The sequence below is a fragment of the Raphanus sativus genome, chromosome 2, assembly GCF_000801105.2.
Source record: "Raphanus sativus cultivar WK10039 chromosome 2, ASM80110v3, whole genome shotgun sequence".
Lineage (NCBI taxonomy): Eukaryota > Viridiplantae > Streptophyta > Magnoliopsida > Brassicales > Brassicaceae > Raphanus > Raphanus sativus.
In genome coordinates, this window is record NC_079512.1 from 37156898 (window position 1) to 37178014 (window position 21117).

The 21117-nt window shown below is 37.4% G+C and overlaps 4 protein-coding genes and 1 pseudogene across 5 annotated transcripts; 3 read left to right on the forward strand and 2 right to left on the reverse strand.

Annotated features, from left to right (window-relative positions):
- Nucleotides 1-498: 498 nt before the first annotated feature.
- On the reverse strand, nt 499-3104 carry LOC130508223 (protein CYPRO4-like; annotated as a pseudogene).
- Nucleotides 3105-3278: 174 nt separating this feature from the next.
- Nucleotides 3279-5413, forward strand: LOC130508225 (signal peptide peptidase-like 1). Of its 2 annotated transcripts, none has more exons than XM_057003581.1 (4): nt 3279-3463; nt 3852-4658; nt 4762-4962; nt 5113-5413. In XM_057003581.1, exons 2-4 carry the CDS (start codon nt 3861-3863, stop codon nt 5230-5232), a joined length of 1119 nt encoding a protein of 372 aa, XP_056859561.1. In that variant the 5' UTR covers nt 3279-3463; nt 3852-3860; the 3' UTR covers nt 5233-5413. The 2 variants fall into 2 exon arrangements, with proteins under 2 accessions (XP_056859561.1, XP_056859560.1); XM_057003580.1 differs by having other exon boundaries at nt 3280-3463; nt 3855-4658.
- A 1739-nt stretch (nt 5414-7152) lies between these two features.
- On the forward strand, nt 7153-9010 carry LOC130508226 (peroxidase 47-like). Its single transcript, XM_057003582.1, has 4 exons — nt 7153-7438; nt 7539-7727; nt 7824-7986; nt 8574-9010. The coding sequence occupies exons 1-4, from the start codon at nt 7223-7225 to the stop codon at nt 8951-8953; spliced, it is 948 nt and encodes a 315-aa protein (XP_056859562.1). The 5' UTR covers nt 7153-7222; the 3' UTR covers nt 8954-9010.
- Nucleotides 9011-9324: 314 nt separating this feature from the next.
- On the reverse strand, nt 9325-13486 carry LOC130508224 (BRASSINOSTEROID INSENSITIVE 1-associated receptor kinase 1-like). Its single transcript, XM_057003579.1, has 11 exons — nt 12980-13486; nt 12743-12875; nt 12602-12673; nt 12362-12505; nt 12173-12244; nt 12021-12092; nt 11863-11939; nt 11569-11700; nt 10440-10781; nt 9959-10353; nt 9325-9870 (listed from the first exon to the last, which is right to left on the reverse strand). The coding sequence occupies exons 1-11, from the start codon at nt 13050-13052 to the stop codon at nt 9547-9549; spliced, it is 1836 nt and encodes a 611-aa protein (XP_056859559.1). The 5' UTR covers nt 13053-13486; the 3' UTR covers nt 9325-9546.
- A 3580-nt stretch (nt 13487-17066) lies between these two features.
- LOC108842410 (probable polygalacturonase) lies at nt 17067-20220 on the forward strand. The gene is made up of 5 exons (XM_057003583.1): nt 17067-17644; nt 18378-18498; nt 18945-19119; nt 19225-19295; nt 19365-20220. Exons 1-5 carry the CDS (start codon nt 17225-17227, stop codon nt 19994-19996), a joined length of 1419 nt encoding a protein of 472 aa, XP_056859563.1. The 5' UTR covers nt 17067-17224; the 3' UTR covers nt 19997-20220.
- Nucleotides 20221-21117: the final 897 nt, after the last annotated feature.

A 21117-nucleotide genomic window follows, 5' to 3' on the forward strand; every position in this document is an offset into this window, starting at 1 on the left:
TAAGTGTAGAACAAGAGCTGAGAAAATGGAGGGAAGAACATGACGTAAAGAAAAAGAATGGTGATGATGAAATGAACATAGAGGGAAGAAGCTTAGAAGAAGAGTCTAAGGAGAAAGAAACAGAGTCTAATGGAACTGAAACAGACCCAACCCCACAGGCGAATCCTGTAAAGAAAAAGAAGAAACTTTTCCCAAGATTTTTTATGTTCATGATGAAGAAGAAGTCACATAAGTGAGTTTTGATGTGAATATTTAATTATTATGTAAAACTTTATTTAATGTAAAAGTACTAATTACCAGATTTATTTCAGACAAACTTTCTTTTCATGCTAACCTTCTAGCTTATTTCAAATGGAAACCATAATATAAGCAACTTAAAAGTCAATGTCATACCAAAATAGTTTAGCACATCCTGGGATGTCTTGTGTCTGAAATCTAAGAGCGAGAAAACAGGAGTTACAACATACTAGAATTCGAACTATATAGACTTAAGGTTGTCCATCACTTGCTTGTTTATCGCTTGCTGGATAAGCTGAAAGAGCTGACTTTCATGGGAGTTGCAATGACCAGAGGCGCTTCAGGTGAACCAGAGATTGCAAAGTTGTCATTCATGAAGCGGCTGTCCACGATGGATTTCATTTCGGAGGACTATCTTGTGCAGTAGCATTTCTTCAGGCCTTCCTGGTCATGGTAGCATTCATGAGATCCGTTCTTCACTTGCTGAAAGTTCCATATTCACACTGAATTTGCCAACAGTTGCCACCACATGACGCTCTTGTTTCCCATCCTCCGTGACCTGTACATATCGAAATTTACCAACAAGGAAACAACTTAAGATGATTACCAAAAACTAACACCAGGACAAATAAGAAACACTATAACCTGTAATTTAGAAAACTGTGGGAAAAAACTGAACAAGACAATACAACTTTTTATTGCACAGGCAAAACGTTCATGTTATGGGAACTGTACTTCAACTAAGAAATAAACTTCTCCAGTAGCCAATATAAATGTAAACACCTGCATAAACTCACCAACTCAGCTAGTGGAATGGTATCAAAAGGAAGCAATCCAACAAAAAGAGACCTAGTCTTTCGTGTGAAAAGAGAAAAATCAATATGTTTGTCTTCCAGAAAATTCATAGAGTTCAAAGACTATGCACTCTACTATGAAGAAAACATGCAAACAATGATGCGGTTAGTTTAGAGGAAGACTGTCACTTAGGCGCACAGTATAAGTAGCAACTAGAGTTTTGCTTACCCATGAAAACTGAGCATTGCGGAACTTGTTGTTAGACCCAGCTAAATGGGCGTCAAGAGGTCTTAGCTTTAGCAACCTCGGTGCAGCGATCTTATTTCCCATGCGACCTTCGAAGCCAGTCTTGGTTTTACCAGCCTTGTCAGTGAAAAGGGTACAGATAACAATCAGATACGTATCAGTTGTACCAACAATCCATTTCCCATCGTACGTAGCATCCACATGAGTTACAGGCGCACCAAGTCCAGGGAAAGCAGTCTTCGCCTGCCTCATAGTGTTGCTCGAGTAAAGCCTAATCTTCCCATCAAGAGAGCCAACAACAATTGAGCCATCACCAGTGGTCGCAAAGCACTGGAAGTTAGTCCCTCTAGAAAACTGATGCCCCTGTTGCCAATTTCAAAACCGGAGCACTGGCAGCAGCGAGATCCTGAACCATCCCATACCTATCACGCATATCCCACCTGCAAAGCCTGTTGTTATCCAAACCGAGAAACGTAGACGCAGAAGGGTCCAATTGAGCACCTTTCCCATCGTTTAGTAATGTCACTCATAGAGATATCAACTCCATCTTTCTCAACTTCCACTCCGAAAATAACCTTCCCGGTCTCAATATCAAGCTGATGGATCCCTCGGTTTTGACTCATGGGACTCATGAGCAGCATGTTAGTCTCAGCTCTCATGAGAAGAGCCTTCCTCGGCTGCGCAGAGTGAGCCCTACCACCAAACCCACCACCCTCGAAGTTAACACAAACACCTTTCCCTTGAATCCCTTGCTCATGTTCTTGAACACCTGAATACCAGAATCCCCCACAAGGAAACTATTATCCAACGCACCGAGAGCTAAGCTATGTATCCCTTCGCTCGTAGCTTCCTCAAAAGCCTCCGTCAGATCCTGCGTATCTCTCACCGGGAGTCGCTGCGGACGACTCGGGACTCTTGAGCAAAATATCATCAGCGTCTTCCCACATGGAATCATCGGCGGCCTCGGGATTCGCCCAACCGATGAAGTCTTTCCCGAAGATCTTCGCTTTGCTGGCCTCGTTCAACTCGACGCCGTGATTGTTCTCGAACAAGCAGTTTTCGTAGCTGTTCACATAAGCCGCGAAGTCTTCGGTGGTGGCGAATTTCAACGCCCAGACGCCTCTAGCGACGAAATCGACGCGGCGCTGGTCTTTGTACGCCTTCAATTGCATCTCGTCTGATACCTTCTCCCGGATCTTGCTCCCTACCTTCAGAACCCACCATTCCGTCTCTGAATCTCGATTCTCATCTTCGTCTTCGTCTTCTTCGTCCTCGTTCACTCGAGAGGTCTTCACGAAGCAGTAAGCGGTGGATTTCTCGGCGGTGATCCATTGGCTTTGGGTGTGTTGCCGTTGATGTAACGGAAAAGCCGAGCTGAGTTCTGCGTAGACGACGGAGGAGGTGTTGTTGTTGATGTGTATTTCAGCTTCAGTGCTCTGAGCTTGGCGTCGACGTCGTCTAGTGATGATGAAGGAGGTTTAGGACGGAGGAGACGACGGCCACCGGAGGAAGATGGATCTAACGTATCGTCCCTGGAGTCCTCGAACTTGTCTTCCTCTTCGCCGTCGTCTCTTCGTTCTTCGTACTCTTCGTATTCCTCTTCATCTGATGTACAGATCTCAAGATCTTCGTGACTGTGAGCTGCTCCCATTTCGAAGAAACCCTAAATGGAGAGAGAGAGAGAGAGAGAGAGAGAGAGAGAGAGAGAGAGAGAGAGAGAGGTGGAAATAACGGCAATGAGATTCAAACTGAAGGTGGGAAACTGTAGTAGTATGAGGAGGAGGAGGAGACGAGCGTAAATTCGAAATTTGAAAAATTAGGGTTTTTAGCCATGTGTCCCCCCCCCCCCCCTTTAAACACTCAGATTGGAGATAACCGGCTACAGCCAGTAAACAAAGTTGAAGCGCACCTGAAGTAATATTAAATAAATACCGGCAACAGCCCGTTAATCGGGCTTATTTAATATAGTGAAGTTAAAAATAGTCTAACCTTAGTTTTGCAGTTTTGGGGTTAACTAATCATACTGTAATACGTTAGCTAATACACTTTTTAATTAATTCCAAATTATCTTTTCGTCGCATCTTCTCCAACGTGTGTGAGACTGAGACCTAGATGTGAGTGATCCCAATTCACTCCATTGAAGCCTTTTGCAAGGAAATTCAACAACGCGTTTAGGGTTTCTCAGGTGAGAAAAATCTCTGCTTTCTCATTTTATTTTGATATTTTCCTCTGATCTAATATCTAACAATCTGCGTCTCACTCTCTTCTGAACTGGAGACATTGCTTGATTAATTACTACAAGCTCTCCAGTCCAGACCTAGTTTTGTAATAAAACCCCATCATTGAAAAAATACGAAACTTGGTTTCCTTTATGGATTGCTTAGTTTCCCTAAATGTCAAATCTTTTTGTTTATATCTGCGTATAAAACCAATCCGACATTTACTTTGAATCGTATGGAACTCAAATTAAGCTATGATGTCTGAATTTGTGACTGACCATGTTCGGTAAAAACTCTTAAAAACTGAAGCTTTATTGTTTTTTTTTCCGTGTGTGTGTGTGATTTGATCTTTAGCAGGTTCACATGGAGACTCTATGGACACTTTTGTATCTGCTAGAACCTGCTCCAGCTACTCTCATTCTCACAGCTGTCACCGTCACATTCGCATCTGCCTTCCGCGCGCTTAACTACTCCAAAGAGATGGAGAGAAACCGTGACTTCTCCGAAGCTTCCATCACACTAGACACCTCTCAAGCCCTGATGATCCCTGTCATGAGCTCCTGCAGTTTGCTTCTCATGTTCTACCTCTTCTCTTCCGTCTCTCAGCTCCTCACCGCCTTCACAGCCGTCGCCTCCGTCTCATCTCTCTTCTTTTGGCTCTCGCCCTACGCCTTGTATGTCAAGTCCCAGCTTGGCCTCTCTGATCCTTTTCTTTCACGCTGCTGCTCTAAGTCGTTCACTAGAATCCAAGGACTGCTGCTTGTGGCTTGTGCAGTCACGGTAGTGGCGTGGCTCGTCTCTGGTCATTGGGTGTTGAACAACTTGCTTGGGATCTCTATCTGCATTGCTTTCGTCAGCCATGTCCGTCTTCCCAATATCAAGACATGTGCTATGCTGCTCCTGTGTCTCTTTGTGTATGACATATTCTGGGTCTTCTTCTCCGAGAGATTCTTTGGTGCTAACGTTATGGTGACCGTGGCAACTCAGCAAGCGTCGAACCCGGTTCATACTGTAGCCAACAGTTTGAATCTTCCTGGACTGGAGTTGATCACAAAGAAACTTGAACTGCCTGTTAAAATAGTGTTTCCAAGGAACCTATTGGGTGGTGTGGTGCCTGGTGTGAATGCCTCAGATTTCATGATGCTTGGTCTTGGTGACATGGTAGTACAGATTCAAAAAACCTTTGTTTGTTTATAGTTTAAGATTGTTTCTTTCTTCCAGTGTGCACTAACTGTATGAGATGTTGTTTTTTTTTTGTTTTCAGGCTATTCCTGCAATGCTTTTGGCTTTGATACTCTGCTTTGACCATAGGAAAAGTAGAGATGTAGTGAATCTTTCTGATCTTAAATCTTTCAAGGGGCACAAGTACATATGGTATGCACTTCCTGGGTACGCCATTGGCTTGGTCTCGGCTCTAGCTGCAGGTGTCTTAACCCACTCACCGCAGCCAGCTCTGCTTTATCTGGTACTTGTTTCTCTTAACCGAAACTGTTGATTCAGTCCAATGTTTGTGTCGTTAACGAAGTTTTGTTGGTATATATTCATTTGGATCAGTGATGTATAATGAGATTATGATTGTTTAACCCGTTTTTTTTGTGGTGTGGATTATATATAGGTACCATCTACGCTAGGACCGGTGATCTTCATGTCATGGCGGAGAAAGGATCTTGCGGAGCTGTGGGAAGGATCAGCATTGTCCAATCCCACTGAAAAATCTCATGAAATAGAGATCTGAGTTTATTATATCAGTCGAAGATCTTAGCTCAGAAACATAAAAACAAAACCACAAAGACGTTTCGTAGGAAAGATATCAGATCAGGTGTCTTGTATTCTCAAGTAAAAAAACAGAAGTATATCTCATTTTATTGCATTATATACCTTACATACTTCCAAAATATTCAAGGAAGTAAAATATATATTCAAATTCCAAGGGTATAACATCTGATATCAAATGAACTACAATTTTTAGAAGATCAATCATATGAAAACTAAGCAAAATTTGAAGTGTTTTCCAAACTTTGTATCATCAATTTCTTGTTCATTCGACGTATACTAACTAGTTGTCAAGACACGATGCGTCGATGGCCAAAGCTGAGAACAATAATGAGGAAATTTTGTATCAAATAAAAGTTCATTTACAGTGTAGACTCAGCTGCTCTATAGAAGTGTATATTACGTCAAAAAAAAACATTTTCAAGATTAAATAGTAAAAACATTTCTTGAATCAACTGTTCTTGTCCTAACCGGATAAGGAAGTGGAACAATGTAGCAGTAGCACTAGACAATGCGCGTAGAAAGCACTGAGTGATTAAAAAGTGAATATTGGCATGCGATTACATTAACAATACCAAATTCTCTTGTCCGTTTCTATGGATGTCTCGAGCTAATGGAAGCCAGCTACATGTCTCCTTTGACTTTTATATCTAAGAGTTCTCTTCAATCATACATGCATCTAAACTAACTAGTCACTACTCAACTCATTATTATCTTATTCAGCACTGATAGATAGTCAAATTCTCTACATTTCAAAACGAAATATAAGCTTTAAATTTGATCCTTCTCGATAGCTATCATAGTTATCTCGATCGTTTCTACAAGATCAACATTAACTCCAGAAAAATCAACTAAATGTTGATCTACTTTGTGCTAATCTCCCATAAGCTTAATATCCGAATTAAAATTCATTGTTTAAGACAATGGGTAGAATCATATCTTAAATAAACCAATGAAACATAATCTTTTTTTAACCGTTGTGTGATCCCAATAGAATATAATCTTTATGTGGCTAATTTGGGTCTGAGTTTATCATATCACCATGTTTAAGTTTTTGCCGTTCGAGGCTTCTCGAATCAGCATGTTTAAGTTTAGTTCCTTTGCCATCAAAAACTCTTTGCTTAAACCTTTTTTATAATTTAGCTAATATAAAATGATTTGTAGTGAAATACACATTCATCTTCAAAATAAAATAAAATACAAGTTTTTGTATTTAAATAAGAACTTGTGGTCAGGTATATTGAGCATGAGGTAAATTTGGTATTAAGTTATTAATACCAACAGAATTTGTGGACAAAGCGAATTCAAGTTTTGGCAACGGAAAGAAATGGTTTTATGTGTCAAAACAACGTGCCACTTTTTCATGCAATAACATGCAAATTAGGCCAGTCATTACGAATAAAACAAGTTGAGTAATTCGCTAATAATAAGAGTAAACGGGATTTGAACAAAAAAAAAAGAGTAAACGGGAAGGCCGCATAGACCACTATTTCCTATCATGGGGCCAATGGTCCAATACACAATTATTATATAATTTGGGTTTGAGTGTGTTCCATGTTTCAAGTGACGGAGGTAGAATCAAAATTTCTATGTTTCAAGTGACGGAGGTAGAATCAAAATTCATTGAGATCAAAATCATATATGCATAAATTTATTAGAGATTTCATAAAAAAATAAGGGGTCAAACCCTCAAAAATGATCCAATTATTCAATATATTCTAAAGTTATAGGTTTATATTAACTAAAATTTAAAAATTGATAGGGGTCAGTTGACCCCCCCTTACTCCTTTACTGCTTCCGCCACTGGTTTCAACCACTCCAATATCATGAAGCGTGTCCAAGTGAGAGTCCATACTATATATAAGCATGTATACCCAAGCTTGTAAACTTAACAGCATACCTAAAATAGCTTAAAAATACACACATCATTAGATTTAGAGCTGAAAAATAATATGATGGTTAGCCCGAATTTATTGAGTGTGATTATGCTGATCCATGCAATTATTGGGCTTCCTTATAATGTGAGAGGGTTAAGTATGGGTTACTACATGATGAGCTGTCCTATGGTAGAACAGACTGTGACGAATACTGTTAACAATGCTCTTCAAGCTGATCCCACTTTAGCTGCAGGTCTTATCCGTATGCTCTTTCACGACTGCTTCATTGAGGTAAACCTTTCTCTTACTCTCCATTCTAATTGTGCCTTTAGAAGAACCCTAACATTAGTTTTGAAAGAAAAAAAAACTTATTTGTTTCTGTCTTGTTAAGGGATGTGACGCTTCGATTCTGCTAGATTCAACAAAAGACAACACTGCTGAAAAAGATTCACCTGCGAACCTGAGTCTACGTGGCTACGAGATCATAGATGATGCAAAAGCAGAAATAGAGAATACATGTCCTGGAGTTGTTTCTTGTGCTGATATTGTTGCCATGGCTGCTAGAGATGCTGTCTTTTGGGTACTTACGCTGATCATTTGTTACTATATATAATATTATGATGAATGATATTTATAACTATTAGAGTTGGTAATTGGCTTCTTGTTTATTAATTAGGCTGGTGGTCCATATTATCAAATACCAAATGGAAGATTTGATGGTAAAAGATCGAAGATAGAAGATACAAGAAATCTTCCATCACCTTTTCTCAATGCCTCTCAGCTCATTCAGACTTTTGGCCAACGTGGCTTCAGTGTGCGGGATGTTGTTGCTCTCTCCGGTGAGATGTTTATTTACAACAGACTTTGAGTAGCTCCATAAAGAAAGAAAGCTAGTAGTTCAAGTAAAAAGAATAAATAAATGGAATTTAATTAAAAATAGTTCACTAAAATAGTTATAAGCTTAATATATTCTTATATAGAAAATTGTATTAAATAAAAATTGAATTTGCCCAAAAAAAAAATTTGAATAAGATTCAATTTGAAGTTTAAGTAATATATTATAACTCAATTAGTTGTTTGACTTACATGACCACGCTTTATTGTTTTTAAATAATATTTTCGTTTAAAGTTGAAATTAATATTATTTAATTGCTAAATTTAACCTTAGAATAAAGAATTCCTAGAATAAATCTAGGTTGTGGTGCTTTTACTTTTTAGAGTTGTATAATTTTGGTGGCTGGAAAATAAAATAAATTAAAATGTGAAATATAATATCTTTTTATTTTATAAATATTGTAATATTAAGATACTCTACATCCACTTGGAATGTAATCCATATACATACAAAATGTTTATCAAGAATGTGAATCCTACCCCATATGCAATTTGTTTTGGTTTTAACTTAATGTTGTGGAATAATGTATAGGAGCACACACCCTTGGAGTTGCGCGATGCTCATCCTTCAAGGATAGACTTACCACCCCAGACTCTACCATGGACTCCTCTTTTGCCAAGACTCTCTCTAAAACTTGCAGTGCCGGTGACAACACAGAGCAGCCATTTGATGCAACGCGTAACGATTTCGACAATGCTTACTTCAATGCCCTTCAGAGGAAATCAGGAGTCCTCTTCTCAGACCAAACCTTATACAACACACCGATGACCAGGAACCTTGTTAATGGATATGCCTTTAACCAAGCTATGTTTTTCTTTCATTTCCAACAGGCCATGCAGAAAATGAGCAATCTTAATGTCAAATCTGGTTCTCAAGGTGAAGTCCGTCAAAATTGTCGCATTCTTAACTAAGCATATATGCAAAAATGCATCAAAGATTTTTGTATTAATGCTCCAAACCTTTGGTTATATCTCTACTCTTTATCATATGATTTAGATGATGAGTCTCTCTTGTTCTACCATGTAACAGAATCGGTGTAATCTATCATAATATGTAGTTGTATACTTAGTTGTTTGTGGGTTTCAGATATCACCAAAGCGTGTGACCTCTCTCTATGTATTTAAAAAGTTATGATCTTTGTCTCTATATAAGGCCACATTCGATTTTTTTTTGTTTTTTTTTTTCACTTGAGCACTCCCGTATATATAAATAGCAAGATAACATAGAACAGGCCTAAATATTATCTTAAACATGATATAAACATAAACGTGTAATATGTAAATCACGTCAGAACAATCCTCAAAAGTTAACTTTTTAAAGTCGTGTTTTGAGTTTTAGTTTTCAACAACATTCAAACCCCTTTTTATATAAAACTTACAAACCCCAATCTCATTTTTTTTCATGCATGTACTCACACTTAAGAACCAATTATATGGAGCAGCAGAAACTAAAACCCTCAATAAATACAAAAGAAGAAGAAAAGCAATTCGTGTTACAACAAATCTTATCTTGGACCCGAAGGATAATCGTTTTCGATGTGGGAAGTGGAATCGCCTATGAGCCAGGCAGTGTTTGGTTGGTTATAGTTTTGGTAGTTGAAATCTTGTCTGAACATTTCCTCCTTTTGCCACTCTTCCCATCTCTCAGCTAATCCATCTCCTTCAAGCATTCTCACAACTTCAGACATTTTGGGTCTCTCCATCGGTGAGCTCTGAGTGCAGAGCAGAGCCACTTGGATCAGCTGCTCCACTTCTTCGTCTATATAATTACCCTGAAGATCCACATCTACTAGCGCTTCCAACTTCTTCTCTTTCAACAACCCTTTCACCTGTTGAGAATGGTAACCAAACGAATTAAACACAAAAAAGAAGAAACACACACATCATGGAGTCTATACAAAATGTGAAAACACATACCCAGTCTAGCAACATGACATCATCGTCATTTGCGAGGCGAGCAAGATCAAAAGCTCTTTGTCCAGTAATCAGCTCAAGAAGCATGACTCCATAACCAAACACATCAGTTTTCTCTGATGATTTTCCTGTAGAGAGATACTCAGGGGCTATATGACCAATCGTACCACGCACTGCTGTTGTCACATGCGTGTCTTTGTAGTCCATGAGTTTTGCGAGCCCAAAGTCACCGACCACGGCTTCAAAGTCCTCGTCCAACAATATATTTGCAGCTTTCACATCTCGATGAATGATCTTCGGGTCGCAATGATCATGTAAATACGCAAGCCCCCTTGCCGATCCCAACGCAATACGCTGCCTCTTCGGCCAATCAAGTGGCGGCTGGGACTCCGGACGGTCTAAGGAGAAGATAAGAATTATATAACATTAACTCACAGATCAACAACACTTAAAAGGAATAAAGCTACAAGATGAGAGAGATTACCTCTTAAACAGGAGGCAACACTTCCATTAGCCATGTAGGGATAAACAAGCAATCTCTCTGTTGGAGTCATGCAGAAACCACGAAGGCGAAGCAAGTTCCTATGAACCGCCATACTGATCATCTCAACCTCGGTCTGGAACTGCAGTTCTCCACCTTGGGTGCGCTCCTCTTTCAGTCTTTTAACCGCCACTAAAGTACCATCAGCCAACCGTCCTTTATAGACTTTGCCAAAACCACCTCTACCCAATATGTTCCTGTTGCTAAAATTATCCGAAGCAACTTGCAGTTCACGTAACGAAAACCTCTTTAGTTGTCCTAAATGGACCTCTGGATCCTCTTCAGCTGCAAAAAAAAAAAAAAACAAACAAACGTTTGAGCCAGAAAAGTGTTAACGAGGAAACAAACAACGGAAGTAGGGGTGGGCACTTTGCCCGATACCCGAAGTGGCACCCGAACCCGACCCAAAAAACCCGAACCGAAATCCGAACCGAAGTAGCAAAATACCCGAACGGGTATTGAATTATGAGAGATTGGATATCCGAACCCGAACGGGTAATACCCGAACCCGAATGGATATCCGAAAATAACCGAACTTATGTACTATTAACCATATATTCATAGTTTACTTCTCTAATTTTATTCAAAATACTTATATTAATTATACATATGGTTTAAAATTAGATAATATACATATAATTGCAAGAAAAGTGATTTTTTGCTCACTTAAAATGCTTAAAATGCATGTCCAAATTTTAGTTTCATGCATTAACAAAAGCTACAGCTAAAATTTTAAAACAATAATCAAATTAGTGTATTTTATTTTTAAGATTTTATCTTCAAATCATTCAATGTATTAAAAATAAAATATCAGTTAAGTAAAATTTATATTTTTTAAAAGAAAAAAACTTGAGAAATGAAAAAGTTAATTTTTTTTTGCAAAATCTAATATCCGAAAACCCGACCCGAAATAACCGAATCCGAACTAAAAATACCCGAACCCGACCCGAAGTACAGAAATACCCGAACGGGTTTTATACTCCTATACCGAAATACCCGAAAATCCGAAATACCCGATCCGAACCCGAACGGATATCCGAACGCCCACCCCTAAACGGAAGTTTCAGCTAACCTGGTACATCAAAGAAGTGGTCCTGTGGTTTTTTCCTTCGCCACAAAGCAAGGGCAATGGCTGGAACAGCAAATAGAAGTGCAGCACCTGCGGCAACTCCTCCCGCAATTGCTCCAGTAATTCTATTACTCCCTGCAGGTAACAAACAGGTTTCATCATTCATCATTGGCCACTGACTGTTAATTCTTTTTCTGCTCACTCAAATCGGCAGTGCCATATATTCATCTATTTATAGTTGTGGAAGAAGCGATAAAAACCACATATAAAAGACATGTCATAGACAAAAAGTTAAACCTGTAGGTGAAGGCGGTGTAGGAGAGATGGGAGGTGGCGGAGAAGAGGGAAGGGGGGTCAATAGGGTGTTGGCAAAACTGTAGATAAATTCCAATCAATTAATCAATCATTCCGACATGTCCACAAAGATATGAAAGTAGGAGAGAAAGAAGCAAAACCTGATGGGTGTGAAAAGTGAAAAGGAACCGTTAACAGGGATATCTCCAGTGAGACGAGTGTTTGAGAGATCCCTGGATTTTCCAAGATGATATCATTTTGTTGGCCAAAACAATAAACAGAAGCACTCAAAAGACATTTGGGAGAGACTTACAGAACTTGCAGGGACAAGACAGCAGTCAAAGACCTCGGAATTTCTCCAGATAAGCTATTGTTATTAAGACGCCTAAACACCAATAGAAAAAAGGACCATGACATGAATAAGCGGATAGACATGAACCGGTAATGAGTTGATTCTCTGATGGAGGTGGAGAAAATAATTACAATGGAACTTTGTGCTTACAGGAAACGGAGTTTCTGAAGTCGGCCAAGAGTTGATGGGATGGGACCGCTTAAATTGTTCAAGTAAAGGTCCAAGCTCACAAGTTCTGTCAAGTTTCCGAGCTGCTCTGGGATTGGCCCAGTGATGTTATTGCTATAAAGCTCCCTGTGTCATTCATTACACACTGTCTTTAATATTGAATAAACTCCTATGTTTTTCATAAATATATGCGGTCTTTAAGAAGAAGAGATAGAGACTTACAAGTACTGCAAGTTTGGGAGCTGACCAAGCTGGGCGACAAGCTGACCAGATAGATTGGCATTCCCAAGGTCACTGAGGAAAAAGATAAAGTCAGTAAGAGATGCGTGCGAAAAGCAGAAGGATTCGTAAGGAAAGACTTACACACGGGTAACACTATTGTCAGGATTGCAAGTAACATGAAACCAAGTACAAGGGGTAACAAGAGTAGCATCCCAACTTTGGAGGACCTTGTTTGGGTCCGACAAACTGTTCTTCAGAGCACTCAGAGCATCACCTAAAACCAAAAGAAGAAAAATCAAGTAAAATTAAAAATGCCTACTTTATGAGATTAAAAAAAAGGAATCATAGAAGAGAGAATAGAGAGAAGAAGCAAAACACCTTCGGCGTTGCCTGATGTTCTGAGAACCAAATCGAAAACAAGAACCAGCCAAAAGAATCCAAGTCTCATCATCAATCTTCTTAGATACTATTACTTAAAAATAAACGAACCCTAGAAATCGACTTTCATTTGACGGTGGATGCTCATCAGAGAGAAAGATCCCAGCTTTTTTTTTGACACAAATTAAGGATCTGATTGAGAGCTTCTACTACCACACATACACAAGGAACCCCCCCAAAAATAAAGTCAGAGATAAAGAAATTGGAGTTAAGACAGAGAGCCCTCGACGCGTATTCACCCGTTGACTTTCAATTCCCCGAATCGATAATCAATCAAAACACTTTCAGCTCTATAGTTCCCCCGATTGGAAACTCCTCCGAGAGATCGTTGACCGTTGACTCCTTTTTTCTCCGGGGAGGATTAAGATTTGAGAGAAAACGAAAGATGAGTGATGATTTGATTATATACTAAGCTATCTCTCCTGCCTCTCGGAGGAAGAAACCAACATAAAAAGGTAATAATTAAAAGAGAAAAGGCCATAGCATAGTTTTTTTACTTGTTTGAGTCGGTAACAGTGAAATTTTAAAAATGACACTAGATTTTGATCCGCCCTTTTTAAGGGCGGGTATATTTTTTGTTTTATATTTAATTTTTATATTTGTGTTTTCTTTGTGATCGTATTTATATTTTTCTTTGTAATTATATTTTTATATAAATTTTAATCAAAATATATTTTATTAAATAATAGCAATTTAAAAATCGATCTGTTATATATTCGACTGGGTTACGGGTCGAATCCGCCACACTGACCCACCAACCCGCTGATTTCAATTTTGTTTTGATCAAAAAAATCTGATCCACATAACCCGTAAAAAAATAATTTTATATCCGATTCGTTTAATTTTACGATTATCCGCGGATTATATTTTGATTTTTGACGAAAACAAAATCATAATTTAATTATTTTGACAAATTAATAGAATATATATACTATTTTGCTATTAGATTTTTGAAATCTAAATTATATATGAATTTTAAGATTTTTAAATTAATTTAGACTATTATTCTAATTTGAGACAAATTTTAAAAATCTCCGAATGAAACTGAAGTATTTTAACCTTGAAAACCCGAAACTCGAATAGATACTAACCTATCAATAGATCATGATCATGTTTTAATAGAATAGATGATATTAGGTATACAGAATGGGTTAAAAAAACTGAACATTATAATTATATTTTTTTTGTTGTAAAATAACATTATAATTATGTTGTATTCATAGTATTAACTGTAATCTACCATATCCTATATTGTTGTATCAAAAATGAGTAATGTAATTTTATATATAAAAGACTTGTATTGTTCTGGTATTTATAAAAATAAAATGGTAACCTGCATAAAAAAACCCAAGCAAAGTTATTTCAGAACAGACCTTAAGCTTATGCAAAACATGTATGTTTATTCATATTTATTTATTAAACGTGTAGATGTTAGGAATAAAACTGAAAGTTTTATTTTTATTGTTAGGTTAAAAAAACCTCTGTTTTTAGCGATAGTTAAATATATTGTTTCATCAAACATGAATAATATATGATATAGTATTATTATATGTTATAAAGGTGTGTGGCCTGTAGAAAAAAATATATTATGAAAATGTTCTTAATCGATGGTTTTTAGCTATTGTTAGTGGGGTCCTATTATTGTGGAAATAGAATGAGGAGGTTATTTTTGTTTTATCGCTGAGATATTATATTCATCAAACCAAACCATAAGTATTCAACGTACAAAACGGTTAAAATTACATAATATTGATTATTTTATGAAATTATTTTGTTGGACATAATTTTAAATCAATAAGGCACACTTCAACTTTAATAGTATTGATTAAATACAAAAGTAGACCGAGAAGAAAGCGACCAGAGCGACGATGACGTGGCGCATTTCAAGCTTTTAGCTGGTCAAAGTCAAAACACGCACGCGCGACTTCGACTGGGATCATGCTGTTGGATAAAAGAAAAAAAAAGCTTGATGGTAGAGTAGAGTCAGTAGACCACCATCATCATTTAATTACTTCCTTATCATTAGTGAAATCATTAAATCCATCATTAATTATTATTGAGTCCAATTAGGGATGTTAAAATGGGTTCAAACCCGCGGGTTCTTAATGGGTTTTAGAAAAAATAAATGTCCATTTAGACCCATTTAGTTAGTCGGGTTTTAAATGGATAACCCTTTTAAGACCCATTTATTAAATGGGTTTTCACTAAAATAAATGGAGACCCAATTAAATGGATAAACTCGATTTGTATTTCTGATCTAAATTGGTCTAAATAAGTTTAAATGGGTACATGTAAATTTCGTGGGTTCTAAATGGGTAGCCCTAATAGGTCTAAACCTATATGGGTCTAAACTTATATGGTATCTAAATGGGGTGGGTGTTAAATGGGGCGGGTCTAAACGGGTTGGGTTTACCCATATTAACATCCCTAAGTCCAATCAACCTAGGCCATATTTATATAGGCTCTTATTGTTTCGTGGGCTGGATATAAAACCAGTCTAGCTCTTTGTAAATAATAAATGGAAGGGCGAGTCTATATCGGCCCAGCTCAGTTTAAACAGGCTCTTATTGTTGCCTTGCGTGGGTTTAGATAAAATCAAAACCAGTCCAGTTACAAATATTTTTTGGGGTATAATATGATTGGACCGAAAATAAATATATTTTGAAATATATAAAGAATAGAGTCTCTAGAGAATACAAATCTCATTTTACTATCTACCCTACAATTTTATTGATTCGTTTTAATAGACAAAAAAATAATTAAATTCAATACGGCCAGGCTCATATGATGATATTATCTTGTTTGTTATAAGAAGAAAACAACATCCAGTCACTACCAGACCATTTCAAGGCCCATAGATAATGAGATGTAAAATCTTACCCGTGATCTTCTTCTTACATAAAAACGAAATATTATTATTATTTAATTTATTAGAAGAGATGCACTTTCTGTTTCTCTCCTTCCCTTTACCACATTTGGCTTTTGGCACTTCACATGCACCACCCTGATTTAGTGCCCTTTTCACGAGAACAATACTTGGGTTCACCCCTGAGGTGAACTTATGAATTCACCACTTTCCTTATTTCAATTATATTGTCATAAATATTAATGTCACATAAATAAATTATAAATTACAACAAAAAGTAAACTTTAAATAATAAACTCTAAATTCGAACCCTAAACCCAAATCTTAGATTTTTAATTTTAAACCATACCCTAAACCCAAACCTATACTCTAAACCCAAACCTATACCCTAAATCTTAAATCTAAATTTAAATCCTAAACCCTAAACTCAAACCATAAACCCTAAACCCAAACTCTAAACCCTGAACCCAAACTCTAAACGCTAAATCCTAAACCTTAAACCCAAAATGTAAATCATAAACCCAAATTTTTCAAATACCTTTGGGTTAATGATCATCAAATGTTTTTTCAAATACATTTTAGTGTATAGAGTTCGGGTTTATGGTTTACAGTTTGGATTTAAGGTTTAGGATTTAGGGTTTAGAGTTTGGGTTTAGGGTTTAGAGTTTGGGATTAGGGTTTATGGTTTGGGTTTAGGATCTAGGATTTAAATTTAGATTTAGGATTTAGGGTATATAGTTTGGGTTTAGGGTATAGGTTTGGATTTAGGGTTTAGGGTTTGGTTTAAAATTTAAAATCTAAAATTTGGATTTAGGATTTGAATTTAGAGTTTATGATTTAAAATTTACTTTTTTGTAATTTATAATTTGTTTATAATGTGATATTAATGTTTATGGCAATTTGATTAAAATAAGGAAAGAGGTGAATTTATAAGTTCACCCAAGGGGTGAAACTAAGTATTGTTCTTTTCACGACATGTGTTCTGTCTCTGTATACAGTTTAAATTTTTATTACACATTTTTTTCTATTTCCAGACAAAGAAAAGTATAAAGCAGTGTAGTCGGATATTAGATATTAGAGGTAAGGTAAGGTATCAATCTCCCACCTTCGTTGTCACGAACCAGAAAGCTTTCACGGTAATCATTTGCACACACATGCAAATTTGACATTTTTTTCTTTTATTATTTCTCCCCAAACCCATCACAAAAAGTTCCATTTTAGAACTCTTCTGTTTCGTAATTATCATCATCTGAGAGATTCTCCTCCTCCTCCTCTGCTTCGTTTTGTAGATTGTTAATCTGAATTATTATTAAATCGCGATGGAATCGGAGAAGCCGAGTGTTGTGAGCTCAATCACAATAAGACCATCGTGGGTGCTCCTTCTCCTTGCTTTCACCGTCTTAGCCATTCTCTCTCACCAAATCTCTTCAAACTCATTCCTCCCTCTCTTTCTCCCCACCACCACGATATATGACCCGATCACCTGCTCCGGGTTTTTCATCCCCGACCCGTCTCCGAAACGGGTCGTCATGTCCATAACTGAATTCGGCGGAGTCGGAGACGGCAAGACGTCTAACACGGAGCCTTTCCGCCGCGCGGTAAGGCATCTCGGTGGTTTTGCGGCAGAGGGTGGGGCCCAGCTTAATGTTCCCGAGGGCACGTGGCTCTCGGGGAGCTTTAATCTCACCAGTAATTTCACGCTCTTCCTCGAACAAGGCGCTGTTATTTTGGGATCCAAGGTAAAAATTCTACTACACATTTATCTATTACTAATTGTTTTGCTAATGAACACAGTGGTAATTGGTTAATGATAATCAGTTTACCGTTTTGATGATTGCTCTGTGAGAATCCAAAACTTAGTTTTAGCTTTGTCGGTATGTTTAGTTTGGTTTGGTTGGTAAACAGTGTCTGTAGATTACGCTAATCACGGTCACTCGTGAACAGGACCCACCCACCAAGTGTTTGAAAGTAGAAAGAGTTGTAATTGAGTGGAATAGTCTCTGAGTGGAAAATCTTCTTTGATTTGTAAAAATCTTTTGATCATTTTCGGATTTACTTTTGTTAAATGTGCTTTTGATGTCAATAGCAGCAATCTGTAAAATTAAAAAGGGTCTGGGAAGAAGTGATATAAACCATTTTTATATATGCTAATTAGATTACTTTTGTCTGAAGCATGTTTTCTTTGTAAGAAATTAGATCTAATAATCTGCCAGATTACTTCTGTGGTCTCCCTAGTTTATATTAAATTATTCTTTGAATTTTGCTTCTCATGTGCCATCATGATACCCCTAGAGCTTTTACCGTTTTTTGATATTGGTTCAAATTTGTCTGCTAGTGTTCTACCACAGTTTCATGTGCCATGTAAACTCAAAAGTCAGCTGTACTCATTTTTTATTACTTTCTTTCCTTTATCTTCTTAACTGACCACGATTATAATATCGATATATTTTGTCTGGGATCATGGTCTGATAGGACCCAAACGAATGGCCCATAATAGAGCCATTGCCTTCTTATGGGAGAGGGAGAGAGAGACCTGGTGATAGACACATTAGCCTCATTCATGGAGACAACCTCACTAATGTTGTCATTACAGGTACTTTACTCTCTTGTTTTTATTCAGTAACCCCAGTTACTTGCGCTTATCATATCTGTTCAACATTACCAAAAGCATATATGGACTGTTGACTATAAATTTAGTCTGCTTTCTCTGCAAAGATGTTACCTTAATGCTTCTCATTCCCTGACGTGAACTAAAAGGCAACTATTGCAAATGGAAGGCGAAATTTCCTTTTGTATTTGGGCTGAAAAGTATATTACACAAAGTAAATGCTGCGTTTGAAACAGTCAAGCCAGTGTCGTAGTCTCAGCTGATCTATAGCTATCAGGAGAAACTGTTTAGGTTGACTTGGAGTTCTCTAGAATTAACTCATTGTCTTTTGGGCTGTCCTTTAATTCTCTGTGACTGAGAGTAATAAAGCAAATAAATCAATTTCTAGTTCTAAAATAATAACATGTGGTTTTTTTTTTTAATTACTACAGGTGAAAATGGTACAATTGATGGGCAGGGGAAAATGTGGTGGGAGTTATGGTGGAACAGAACACTGGTGCATACGAGAGGCCATCTTATTGAGATCAAGAACTCTCATAATATCCTCATCTCCAACCTCACTTTACTCAACTCTCCTTTCTGGACAATCCATCCTGTTTACTGCAGGTTCTTACTTATACTTCCAAACTGTTTTCCCTTGCATTTAATCATGTGTCACAAGCTTGCATCATTAAAATTTAAAATAACCTCTTATGACTCTGTTTTGTGCAGCAATGTTGTTATTAGAGATATGACCATCCTTGCTCCAATGAATGCTCCTAACACCGATGGTATAGACCCAGGTAAGGATGCTCTATTCTGGCCTTGATACATTCTTGTCTTGTGTCTTATTTCTCTGAATAACATTGCAGATTCAAGCACCAACGTCTGCATTGAAGACTGTTACATCGAAAGCGGCGATGACCTTGTAGCTGTGAAGAGCGGGTGGGACCAATACGGAATGGCCATGGCACGTCCGAGTTCAAACATCATCATCAGACGAATCTCTGGCACTACACGCACTTGTTCAGGTGTTGGAATAGGAAGCGAGATGTCTGGTGGGATTTTCAACATAACAATCCAAGACATTCACGTCTGGGATTCAGCGGCTGGGCTCCGCATCAAAACAGATATAGGAAGAGGCGGTTACATTTCGAACATCACCGTTAGTAATGTGTTATTGGAGAAAGTGAAAGTTCCTATTAGATTCAGTAGAGGCTCGAATGATCACCCGGATGATAAGTGGGATCCTAAAGCTATGCCGAGAGTACAAGGTATTTATATAAGCAATGTTGTGAGTGTGGACTCGAGGAAGGCTCCAATGTTGCTTGGTGTTGAAGGAGGAACGTTTCAAGACATATGTTTGAGTAATGTAACGCTTCTTGGGTTACCACAGACTGAGAAATGGAAATGCAAGGATGTTTCTGGTTATGCGAGTGACGTTTTTCCTCTGTCGTGTCCACAGCTATTGCAGAAGAAAGGTTCGGTCTCTGAGTGTTTATAGATGAGTTTTGGTTAGTGTTTTTATAGAGTTCCATGTGATATAGGAGGCCCATGAGTTTGAGCAAGTTTTTTTTTGGGTGAAGATTCTTGAAAAGATGTCATCTTGGTTTTTTCCTTTTCACATTTTTTTATTCTTGTTTGTGAATTTTGATTCTTTCGACATATATACTCTGTGTAACGAAAATATACTTTGAATTATTCAATAAAGATTCATTTCTACCGTCATTGTCTTGCACACCGTTTGTATTTTACTACCAAAAGAATATAGCGTTTAGGTGCGTGAAAGCGTCGTCGTTAGTCAATAAAGTAATTTTTCGACGTAACGACGTATAAAGAGTTGTCTTAGACTGGAAATGTAATTAAAGTCGTTTCTCTTTGTTATCTAAATTGCGAATTGGTTTGTTCATTTGAGACTAGTCAAATCTCTTTGTAATGAAAATCACATAATCTTGACAAAACAAACAATTAGAAAAGAACAGCAGATAATAATTTGTAAGATGTTGGATTATGAATGCAGCTAAATATCTTTAGAACTATGATGTTACGATGTTAGGAATCTTGTGAAAACTCGATATTGTGTATTGTGTAAGATGCTAAGATATTTCGAAAACAATGATGTAGATTGTAGAACCACAAAAGAATGCAGGAACAATAATTTTGAAATCAGAAAATCATAGAAACAGTTTGGGATATAGGAATCATGTTTTTGTTTTGTTGAAAATTGGTTTGTTTTCAACTATCTTAAAACTTAAAGAAAAAGGTTCATGTAACTATACAAATAACGAACATAAACGGATATGCCGTTATGCAACTATATCGAGCTATACTGGCCAGTTTCAACTCGCTTAATTAGTACGAAGGAGATGAAGAATTGAAGGCTTTGTCCTCAAAGACCAGTCCATCTTCAGAATTAGCTTATTAATTAATTATGACTATACATATATGTATCTTCCTCCTGAGTCCTGACCGAACAATTTTACCATAACAACCAGAAACAAGCTCTAATTTTAAAGCAATTGTACCATTACACCACCAGAGATCAACACAAGGAAGGAAGGAGAAAAGGACAAGATGTATATATGTTCTCTTTTATATTTCACAGATGACGAAGATTATAAAAGA

Coding starts and splice junctions, on each gene's coding strand:
- LOC130508225 (XM_057003581.1), top strand. CDS start 3,861: ATGGAGACTCTATGGACACTTTTGTATCTGCTAGAACCTGCTCCAGCT. Junction 4,659..4,761: donor TGCTTGGTCTTGGTGACATG/GTAGTACAGATT, acceptor TTTTGTTTTCAG/GCTATTCCTGCAATGCTTTT. Junction 4,963..5,112: donor AGCCAGCTCTGCTTTATCTG/GTACTTGTTTCT, acceptor GATTATATATAG/GTACCATCTACGCTAGGACC.
- LOC130508226 (XM_057003582.1), top strand. CDS start 7,223: ATGATGGTTAGCCCGAATTTATTGAGTGTGATTATGCTGATCCATGCA. Junction 7,728..7,823: donor CTAGAGATGCTGTCTTTTGG/GTACTTACGCTG, acceptor TTTATTAATTAG/GCTGGTGGTCCATATTATCA. Junction 7,987..8,573: donor GGATGTTGTTGCTCTCTCCG/GTGAGATGTTTA, acceptor AATAATGTATAG/GAGCACACACCCTTGGAGTT.
- LOC130508224 (XM_057003579.1), bottom strand. CDS start 13,052: ATGATGAGACTTGGATTCTTTTGGCTGGTTCTTGTTTTCGATTTGGTT. Junction 12,876..12,979: donor AACATCAGGCAACGCCGAAG/GTGTTTTGCTTC, acceptor TTTTGGTTTTAG/GTGATGCTCTGAGTGCTCTG. Junction 12,506..12,601: donor CTCCCAAACTTGCAGTACTT/GTAAGTCTCTAT, acceptor TGAATGACACAG/GGAGCTTTATAGCAATAACA.
- LOC108842410 (XM_057003583.1), top strand. CDS start 17,225: ATGGAATCGGAGAAGCCGAGTGTTGTGAGCTCAATCACAATAAGACCA. Junction 17,645..18,377: donor CTGTTATTTTGGGATCCAAG/GTAAAAATTCTA, acceptor ATGGTCTGATAG/GACCCAAACGAATGGCCCAT. Junction 19,296..19,364: donor CACCGATGGTATAGACCCAG/GTAAGGATGCTC, acceptor ATAACATTGCAG/ATTCAAGCACCAACGTCTGC.